Genomic DNA, 11,032 nt, shown 5'->3' on the forward strand with positions numbered 1-11,032 from the left:
TGTAGGTACAGTTTTAGATGCTTTACAAAGAGGTCAAAAAGCTGTTTCCTCTTCATTGTTTTACTCCTATGAATCTAAAACTTTGCAAGAAACAATGTCATGTTGATGAGAAATGTTTTCGATAGTGCACACAGCCATTTTTGGTGTTACATGAAGCTCTTCTTCACTCTTTTACTACATTTCCACTGGCTATCCAGCATACTGCACCCTGGGTTTTCAGAGTATAGTGCAGTAACGGCAGCTTCCACTATAAACACCTACAGCACTTGTTCAGGCTCGCGCACCGTCAGCACAGTCCTGCGCAACACCCAGAAGCACAACTATAACTGAGCCTTTATGATGTCTGCATGAGTGGCTTGAGGATGGGTCAGTGTTGATCTGGAGAGGCATATCCATGAAGGGATGCATAGACCTTACAGGATAAATGACAGCCACTGGAAAACGTGCTCTGGTAGGTCAAAAGTAAAGGTGTATGGGCAACATCGAGACAAACATTAAAAAATGCCTTTCTGGCCCTAAGAGCTGGGAAGAAACATCAACCAAACAAGGAGATCTGGAGAAGAATTGTCCGTCATGGCAGCGCGCTGTATAACGCCGGCCTCCACCATGTCGCAGAAGACAAGCACAGGAGAGAGCCACCACCAAAAGGCACAACCTCGACCTACAACAATTCACCCATGTCCACACTACACAAAACGTTTTGGCTCCAGGATTTGGCCTTTTCACACACATGACGACCCACAAGAACAACGATGGAGGACAGTCATACTTGACTTCAAGTAACCGCAGATGCTCAGTCATTTTATTTGGCCAAATGATTTTTCACATTTATCACTGCTATATGTTTACCATTAAAAACAGCTAAACAGAGAATTTAGCATAATTTATGCCTCTTGTTTTTTTGGAATGTCAACCTTGAGATGACATTGAATAATTTGAGGAAACATTACATTTTATTCTCAAATTAAAATAAAAAGTACTTTAATTTTAAAGAAAAAAGACCTAATGTATGCTGAAATATCATATTGGTTGATTTTTGGTATGTAGTGATTTTAAGATAATACCCAAAAGAGTATTTAGTTGATTCAAAAAATAATAATAATAATTCTACATCTGGTAAATCAAACAACATTGTGTTGGACAAAAACTAAAATAATACACTCCAGCTGTCGTGTTAAAAGGAATGTAAAAAATGAATGATAATCTGGGTATGTTTACATTGCCAATAGATAGAAATGTTCAAAACTGCAAATAAAAAATGTAATCATTTACCAAACTCAAATGGCAACCGCTGCCTTGTCGATGGTTATATACAGTACTTATCCACCGTAGGGCTGCAACTATTGATTCATTTGCTAATCAATTAATCTGTCGACCGTTTTTACGATTATTCGATTGATATTCGGATAACAAAATGTGTTTAGGAGATTTCTTTTTTTTTTTACAGAATTTCAACCATGTAAAGCTCCATTGCTGGATTGCAGATAAACATCAATGTGTAAAACATGAACTGATTATATGGAGAAAGGGAGACTTCATGATCACTCCATGGCTCCCTAACAAAAAGTATGAACAAGTGGTGACAAAAGTTGTTTGTGAAAATGTGAGTTCTTATGTCTTTGCTCATAACAATAACAACAGCTAGAATATTATTAATGTGAACTATTATGAGCTACAAGCCTAAACACAGTAGCTAAAGAAGTTAGAGAAGTTAATCTTTATTATCAACATATGTGGAGATTTGTCTTTGGCTTCACATGGTGGTTAAAGGAAAACATAAAAAACAAGGCACAGCAGAAACATTCACACTGAATGACTAAGCACAGTAAAATCATGAACACACAACTGGCACAATATCTAGTTAATGGTCAGCAGTTGAACATTATTACAGTTGGTCAGAAAGAGTTCTTATAGATGTTCTTGGTTGCTCTTACTGCTCCAAATCTCCTCTCAGAGGGGAGCTTAACATATTCCCCTTTTGTTTTTTGTACAAATCTCTCAGCATCCTTTGCTTAGTGCCAATGATCTCACTCCCAAATGTCCATATCAAGTGCACATGTTAAAAGTTAAAACACTTTCAATAAGATTTTTATAAGCTGTATCCAAAATGCAAGTCCTTACATTGTACGTACTCAGTTTCCTAATTATATACAGGTCCTTCTCAAAAAATTAGCATATTGTGATAAAGTTAATTATTTTCCATAATGTCATGATGAAAATTTAACATTCATATATTTTAGATTCATTGCACACTAACTGAAATATTTCAGGTCTTTTATTGTCTTAATATGGATGATTTTGGCATACAGCTCATGAAAACCCAAAATTCCTATCTCACAAAATTAGCATATCATTAAAAGGGTCTCTAAACGAGCTATGAACCTAATCATCTGAATCAACGAGTTAACTCTAAACACCTGCAAAAGATTCCTGAGGCCTTTAAAACTCCCAGCCTGGTTCATCACTCAAAACCCCAATCATGGGTAAGACTGCCGACCTGACTGCTGTCCAGAAGGCCACTATTGACACCCTCAAGCAAGAGGGTAAGACACAGAAAGAAATTTCTGAACGAATAGGCTGTTCCCAGAGTGCTGTATCAAGGCACCTCAGTGGGAAGTCTGTGGGAAGGAAAAAGTGTGGCAGAAAACGCTGCACAACGAGAAGAGGTGACCGGACCTTGAGGAAGATTGTGGAGAAGGGCCCATTCCAGACCTTGGGGGACCTGCGGAAGCAGTGGACTGAGTCTGGAGTAGAAACATCCAGAGCCACCGTGCACAGGCATGTGCAAGAAATGGGCTACAGGTGCCGCATTCCCCAGACCTGGGCTACAGAGAAGCAGCACTGGACTGTTGCTCAGTGGTCCAAAGTACTTTTTTCGGATGAAAACAAATTCTGCATGTCATTCGGAAATCAAGGTGCCAGAGTCTGGAGGAAGACTGGGGAGAAGGAAATGCCAAAATGCCAGAAGTCCAGTGTCAAGTACCCACAGTCAGTGATGGTCTGGGGTGCCGTGTCAGCTGCTGGTGTTGGTCCACTGTGTTTTATCAAGGGCAGGGTCAATGCAGCTAGCTATCAGGAGATTTTGGAGCACTTCATGCTTCCATCTGCTGAAAAGCTTTATGGAGATGAAGATTTCATTTTTCAGCATGACCTGGCACCTGCTCACAGTGCCAAAACCACTGGTAAATGGTTTACTGACCATGGTATCACTGTGCTCAATTGGCCTGCCAACTCTCCTGACCTGAACCCCATAGAGAATCTGTGGAATATTGTGAAGAGAACGTTGAGAGACTCAAGACCCAATACTCTGGATGAGCTAAAGGCCGCTATCGAAGCATCCTGGGCCTCCATAAGACCTCAGCAGTGCCACAGGCTGATTGCCTCCATGCCACGCCGCATTGAAGCAGTCATTTCTGCCAAAGGATTCCCGACCAAGTATTGAGTGCATAACTGTACATGATTATTTGAAGGTTGATGTTTTTTGTATTAAAAACACTTTTCTTTTATTGGTCGGATGAAATATGCTAATTTTGTGAGATAGGAATTTTGGGTTTTCATGAGCTGTATGCCAAAATCATCCGTATTAAGACAATAAAAGACCTGAAATATTTCAGTTAGTGTGCAATGAATCTAAAATATATGAATGTTAAATTTTCATCATTACATTATAGAAAATAATGAACTTTATCACAATATGCTAATTATTTGAGAAGGACCTGTACATACGCTGCGTAACCTTTAAAAAATGTAGACCACATTAGCTGAAAAGCATAAAGTGCTATCAATAAAGGTTCCAAGATGTATGAATTCATGAACAACAGGATGATCATTGATGAAAACTGCTGACAGACATGTTTTCCCACCACTAGTTCTTTAGTCTTTCTTTCATTGATAAACAAATCACTGGTCTTACACCATTCAATGAGTTCATCAATATGGTTCAAATAAGCAGAACATTTTCCAGAATCATTTGACTGCATAAGACCAACAAGTGCCATGTCATCGGCATATTTATAAAGATGACGGTATGGATTCATAAGTTGCGTCTCATTCGTATAAAAGGAGAACAACACAGGAGAGATCACACTTCCTTGGGTCGCTCCTGTATTTACAATGACCATATCAGAGGTGATGTCACTGCATCGTACTCTGTGGTCGATCTGTTAAAACTCCTTTATCCACTGAATGATGTTGCTGTTAATATCACTGAGCCTTTTAATCAATGTATGTGTTTACATACAGTTAAAAGCTGAACTTATTATCAATAAATAATAACCTGGCATAACTCTTAGGCTGCTGCAGATGTTTACTGACTGTATTTATCAAAGTCAATGTAGCATCTGTAGTACCTCTACCTCTTTAGTATGCAAACTGATATGGGTCCAAACATCCACTCAGAGACAAATGATTAACAGTGACCTTTTCAATGCACTTCCAAAGAATACTAGTCAGTGCTATAGGTTGAAAATCATCCAACCCCTTTGGGCCTCTTTGGGACAGGAGTTATATTTGTAAATTTCCACATTTTTGGAACAAAATGTTTTTATTGTCTTTATTGGGTTTACTTTTTGCAAGACTAGCTGCAACTTGTGCCTCAGACATGATGATTAAGGAATGATCTTTGGTGTTACTCAAAATGTTGCAACTATAATTCCCCTGGCATGTAGTATGTGGTGGCTTATCAAACCTCGAATAGAAAATATTCAGGTCATTATGAATTTGACTTTGTAAAGTGCCATGAGACAACATGTGTTGTGAATTGGCGCTATATAAATAAAACTGAATTGAATTGAATTGCTGTCAACACCTTGCGAGTGGACACTGTCACCACATTTCTCTGTGAACAAAGGCGGTTCTTAAAATGGTTCTCTTTTGTTCTCATGCTATTAGTAGGTCTTCAGTCTCGCTTCCAGCCACCACCAAATATATATTGTTACATCCACTTGATTTCTAACAATAATTGAAAACAAATATACACAGTCCTCCTCCAACAGATTTCCTTGACAGGTGCTCCTCCCTGTCTGCTCTAACCCTCCACAAAAACCGATGTCAACGGCTTTAGCCATGTCTCCGTCAAGCAGATGAGGTTACACAGCTTGAATTCTTTTTCTTATGTTACTCTTGCTGCCGGTTCCTCAATTTTATTATTAAGAGATCGGCCATTTGACAGAGTAATAATAGGCAGAGGAAACCCAGAGCTGCGTCTTCTCCTCTCTTCCTTTTTGTTTTAACTCTTGAGCTTTTCTCTTGCCACAGTGCCTCAAAATCTCTTGACAATCTGCCGGAATTTGATGTTTAAAACTCCCGGCTTGAGTTTGCAAAGTCACCAGCTGTTCTTTGGAGAAGGGAATAAAGGCGACACCATCACTAGAAGCTACGCTGCTCACCAAACAGCAAAACCGTGATGGGGAACAGGATCCAAATGTTGTTAACTTCCATTATTCAGAAATCTGATATCCCGTTTTGCAGACATACAGACAACAGAAAATGTAAAACCAGAGAAAACCACCTAGGGAAGCCCCGGGTGGCCGGCTGCACCGCGCCCCCAGCTTGTTAGTATTTGAAGAATGGCTTGTGAGTTGGTTATTTAAATGAAGTAAATCCCAGCATAATTCATTTTCTTTCTGCAGTGAGGAGTGTACAGTGTCCCTGGAGAAACTCTCTTTATCAGAACCTCCTGCACCTTCACACAAGCTTGCTGAAGACTCACCTGTAAACACACAGACCGAAAGGAAGTAAGTGTTTTTAATGCAGCCAAAAGACATGGTGGTTAAAATGAGGATGTGGGCAGTGGGAACATTTGAGTGCTCTAACTGACTGAGGTGTGTTGTGTGAACAGAGAGGACTCATCACAGACCCATGAAGTGTCTGTCAATGGGCCGGTGTGAGGACAAGGTTCAACAGAACCCTATCAGCGACGGTGCCGCAGGCTGTCAGCCTTCTCCAGAATGACTCTCCCAAACAGCCTCACTGCAGCTCCAGTGTTTTTACTGTATCACTCTGCCACATTATTGGGCCTGGACACTGCCACTCAACACCAACAATGAGGAGGCGGAACATTAAAACCAAGAGAAAAAAGAAAAACCCAACAGACAGAGCGAAGTTCAGAGAAATCAGCTTCCCCCCCCCAGATGTTGCACATAATTCAGTGCAGTTTAAATGTAGCAGCGACCTTTGAGACTACATGACCTGCAGGGTAACATCTTAATGTTTTTAAAGTCTGACGGTTTTCTCCTTCTTTCCACTGATTGGGATTTTATAAGGTCATGCCTGAATGGATAGCACGGGCTAACTTTTAACAATGCCTCAACCAGAAATACCTGTTTTTATTTTGAAATACTATTTTTCTTTAAGCTTACAGAAGCACTTATGTCAGCATTTGCTGTATGTAATAGCACAATGTTCATCTCTGCTGGCTGTCTCATCTGTCCTCTGATCCACATCAGTGTTTCTACTCATTGCTTGGATTTTTTTCCCATCTTTTTGGTTGCTGGGAATGAAACGTACGTTGTCATCCATCACCAGGTTTGAATGTTCTGACATGTTTCAGGGGGTCTGTTGAGGAGGAGGAGAATGATATGAACAGTGCTCTAATAGTATTACTGTTTTCCTCATGTGCAATAATGTTGGTTTGCCATTTTATTTGAAAAAGAGAGAAATTGAGCATTTTTTTAAGAAACAGTCAAGCCATGGTGATATTTGGTATGGAATTGGGCAAACAAATTTGGATCTAATCTCAAGCTTATTTTTCAGATTTTTAAATCCTATCTTTTTCCTTTTTTGTCTTTTTAGTGCATGTATTTCAGGTTCTCTGTTGACCTAGCTAGTGAGCTCAGACCTTCTGATTGTAATGAATCTAAAAATCTGATTGCTATCCCTCACAAATCAACCAAACATTATCTACCTATATACTAATATTATCTACATTTAAAAGTAATTTTACAAGCTTTTTTTGAGATCTATTGTCTGTTTCTTCTCTCTCTGTGCGTCTCCACCAAGCACTTCTTCACAGGGCAATAGGGGCATCTGACGCTGTATGTTTGGTTATCTGTTTAAGTTTGATTTTTCTGTTTAAGCCACAAGATTGGAAGAAGCGCTGGTCTGCAGATATTGAGGCTAAAACAAAACTAAAACTTTGAAATTAAAATCATCTGGTTTACCACAATAATACCAAAGGCTTTCCTCTGGTAGTTTGAATGTTGTCTTTCCATCAGATTCCTCAAGCTGCAAGGACAGAGAAGATGAATCCACAGAGAGGTCAGATGGAGCTACAGATCAGCTGCAGCAGCTGTAGGGGGAACTGGAGGCATTTGGGTGCTCTGGTAGGGATTACATGGGCATCTTGAAAAATACCATCTTCATTAGATGTACTAATTCATTTCAAAAAGCAGAAGCTGAATTGTTGATATTATGGCTTTTTTTTAATTAAAATCCAAAGTTCTGTTTCTCATAAAGATACGGTTATCAGGTCACTAGTAAAATATTTTAGACAGCCTACTGAAAGGTATTCTCATGTACTGTACACTAAGTGTACTCAATATTTGGTTGGGGCTCCTTTTGCATGAATCGTCGCTTCGTGTAGCGTAGCATGGGGATCAGCTTGTGGCTCTGCTGGAGTGTTAAGAAAGCCCAGGTTGCCTTCAGCTTGTCTGCCTTTTTGGTTCTGGTGTCTCACCCTGGAGGGTAAAGGTCAGTCTTCTTGTTTACTGGCCAAACAAGCAGAGTGATATTATGGTTATTAAAGCAGGTATTGCTACTTTTTGCAGAGTGGACAGGAGCAGAAAGAAGTGCTCTAACTAGTAGACCCTGACTTTGGAGTTGATGAAACCTAGTGGATCAACACCAGCAGATGGCATTGCTCCCCAAATCATCACTGACTGTGGAAACTTCCTACTGGACCTCAAGCAACTTAGTGTTTCCGCTCTTTTTTTGTTTTTAAAACCTTGATTTTCTAATGAAATTCAAAAGTTACTTTAATCTGAAAAAATGACTTTGGAGCATTAGGCACCAGTACAGTTGTTTTTCTCCTTAGCTCAGGTAAGATGCTTCTGACATTTTCTCTGGTTTAGGACGTCCTTCACACAAGGAATGCAGCAGTTTCAGTCTGTGTTGGGGTGTAGTGGCGCTTGAAGCATCAACTCCAGCTGCAGCGTACACCTTTTCAATGGGCTTCTCAATCCTCTCAAGGCTTAGGGTTATCCCTATTGCTTGCACATCTTTTTTTTTTTTAACTACGGCTGCCTTTAATGCTTGCATACTGGACTTTGAGCAGCCAAATGTCTTCAGCAGTTACCTTTTGTGGTGTCCTCTCAGAATGAGCTTTATTCACCACTTTGCTCTCATTGAACTGGGTCTCAGTGACCGTTAAACAAGTGTCAAGTCAGCAGTTTCCCTATGATTGCATAGGTCATTGCATTTCTGAATCGAAAAAACATGTTTCTCATATTTTGGGTTAACTATTTGCCATAATCATCAGAATTAACTGAATTAAACCAAACCTGATGTGCTAAGTTGCACCTGTATCTTGTCTGCAATCTAGGTCCTTATTTATAATGGATCTCAGTGTGAGTTGCTTACATGAAGACATGGGACCAGTATGAGAGAATTGCAAAATAAGAATGTAATGGTAGACATAAATCAGGGTTCTGGGTCAGAACTTGCTGGAGGGATTATATTTCGTTTACACTCTGGAAACGCTTTGGGATCTCCCAAAATGGGCTGGGGAGTGTTGCTGGTAGATGGATATCTATCTGGGTTTCCCTCTGGGCCTTACCCCCACCCAATCTGTAATACGTGGAAGACAAATGCTAGGCTTCCTTTCACTTTCTAACACAAAAGGTCTTCCTCAATAAAACACCTCTGTTAGTGAGGAGGCAGGCTACAATGCAGGTCAGACGTTTGCACACACATCGGTGTAACTGGATTGAACACTTGTAGCACTTGTGTAGACCCCTTAAATATACTTTTACACTGACGTAATAATGGAGTTTAGAACAGCCATTTATAATGATCATACAGCAAAAGTAAACACATTTAAACAACATTTTAGGAAAATAGTTTGAACTTTCCCTAATCCACAAAGATATTAAATATACATACAGCTTTGTTGTAAATAGTGTGTTTAAAATATTAGTGAAGCTCAAAATCCTTCAAATAGTTTTTATTTTCATGCATTAGGGACACTGCACATTATATTCTACATCAAACCATCCATCCATTTTCTAAACCTGCTTCTTCCATACAGGGTGGCAGGGGAGCTGGTGTCTACAGTACTGTGCAAAAGTTTTAGGCAGGTGTGGAAAAAATGCTGTAAACAAAGAATGCTTTCAGAAATATAAATGATTGTTTATTTTGATCAATTTACAAAATGCTAAGTGAGTAAACCCAAACATACAGCCAAAGTTAATATGAACTATCTTCAGCGTAAAGAAGAACAAGACTTACTGGAAGTGATGTTATGGTCCCACAGAGCCCTGATTTCAACATCATCAGTGTGTCTGGGATTACATGAAGAGACAGAAGGATGCGAGAAAGCCTCCATCCACAGAAAATCTGTGGTTAGTTCTTCAAGATGTCTGGAACAACCTACCCGCCGAGTTCCTTCAAAATCTGTACAAGTGTACCTAGAAGAATTGATGCTGTTTTGAAGGCAAAGGGTGGTCACACCAAATATGGATTTGATTTAGATTTCTCTTTTGTTCGTTCACTGTATTTTGTTGATTGATGAAATTAAATGATTAACACTTCCATTTTTGGAAGCATTCTTTGTTTACAGCATAATTTCACACCTGCCTTAAACTTTTGGACAGTACTGCATTTCCAGCGGCCTATAGGCAAGAGGCAGTGTACACCCTGGACAGGTTCCCAGTCAATCATAGGGCAACAGAGACAGGACCAGCAACAATGCACACACCCCTTCATGGCTAAGATCAATTTAGAGAGACCAGTTAACAGTCATTTTTTTTGGCTGTGGGAGGAAGCCGGAGTACCTGGAGAGAACCCACGCATACACGGGGAGAACATGCGAACTCCATGCAGATAGACCTCCAGCCAGGAGTCAAACCCAGGATCTTCCTGCTGGAAGGCAACAGTTCTACCAACTGCGCCACCGTGCAGCCCTAAATCAAACCATGTATGAAGAAATCTATCAATCTTTTAAACACATTACAGAAATTAAGTAAAATATACATCGGCTGTTCAACAAAATAGCAGCACAAACTCAAATATTTAGTGTATAAACTAAAAAATCTTTAGGATTTATCATTCCTGTGAATAACTAAAGTATTTAGTTGTATAACCACTGATTTTGATTCACATCTGTGTTGCATGGAGTCGACCAACTTCTGGCTCCAATGAAAAGGTATTCCAGTTTAGGATGATTTGACAACATTCCACAATTAATCTTCATTTCTTGATTTTGCCTCTGAAAGAGCATTTTTCATGTCATCCCACAAGTTTTCAGGCAGATTAAGGTCCTTGGACTGGGCTGGCCACTCAATAACTTTGATTTTGTTGGTCTGAAACCAAGCTGGTGCTCGCTTACTGGTGTGATTGGGTCGTTGTCTTGTTGAAACACCCATTTCAAGGGCATTTTCTCTTCGGCATAAGGCAACAAGACCTCTTAAAGTACTTTGATATATGCAAACTGATCCACGATCCCTTGTACTCGATAAATATGCCCGGCATCATAGTAAAGAAACATCCCCTTATCATGATGCATGCCCCCATGCGTCTCTGTCTTCAGAGTGTACTACTGTGACTTTAATTTAGTGTTTGGGGGTCATCTGGGTCTGCGGCCCATTGACCCAAAAATAACAATCTTACTTTTATCAGTCCACAAAGCGTTTCTCCATTTCTCTTCAGGCCTAGCCATTTGGGTTTTTGCCTTGAACAACCTATTTTGATCAGGTTTTCAGAGAGAAATGCTTGTGCAACACGTGTGTCATCCTTGGAAAGAACTGCTGCTGATCAAAACATAAACTAAAAAGACTAAATAAATGCCATATTCCATATCCTTCGGACTGATGAGTGG

At 39.8% G+C, this 11,032-nt stretch overlaps 1 protein-coding gene across 1 annotated transcript in view; it reads left to right on the forward strand.

The window, feature by feature from the left end:
* LOC124883355 (serine/threonine-protein phosphatase 6 regulatory subunit 2-like) overlaps positions 1-7,168 on the forward strand; it is a 34,201-nt gene extending 27,033 nt beyond the window's left edge. The window contains exons 23-24 of the mRNA XM_047390453.1: positions 5,631-5,735; positions 5,840-7,168. Coding sequence (XP_047246409.1) covers positions 5,631-5,735; positions 5,840-5,888 — 154 coding nt within the window. The 3' untranslated portion in view covers positions 5,889-7,168. The remainder of the gene's footprint in view (positions 1-5,630; positions 5,736-5,839) is intronic.
* Positions 7,169-11,032: the final 3,864 nt, after the last annotated feature.

Source organism: Girardinichthys multiradiatus, chromosome 17 (genome assembly GCF_021462225.1).
Source record: "Girardinichthys multiradiatus isolate DD_20200921_A chromosome 17, DD_fGirMul_XY1, whole genome shotgun sequence".
Classification (NCBI taxonomy): Eukaryota; Metazoa; Chordata; class Actinopteri; order Cyprinodontiformes; family Goodeidae; genus Girardinichthys; species Girardinichthys multiradiatus.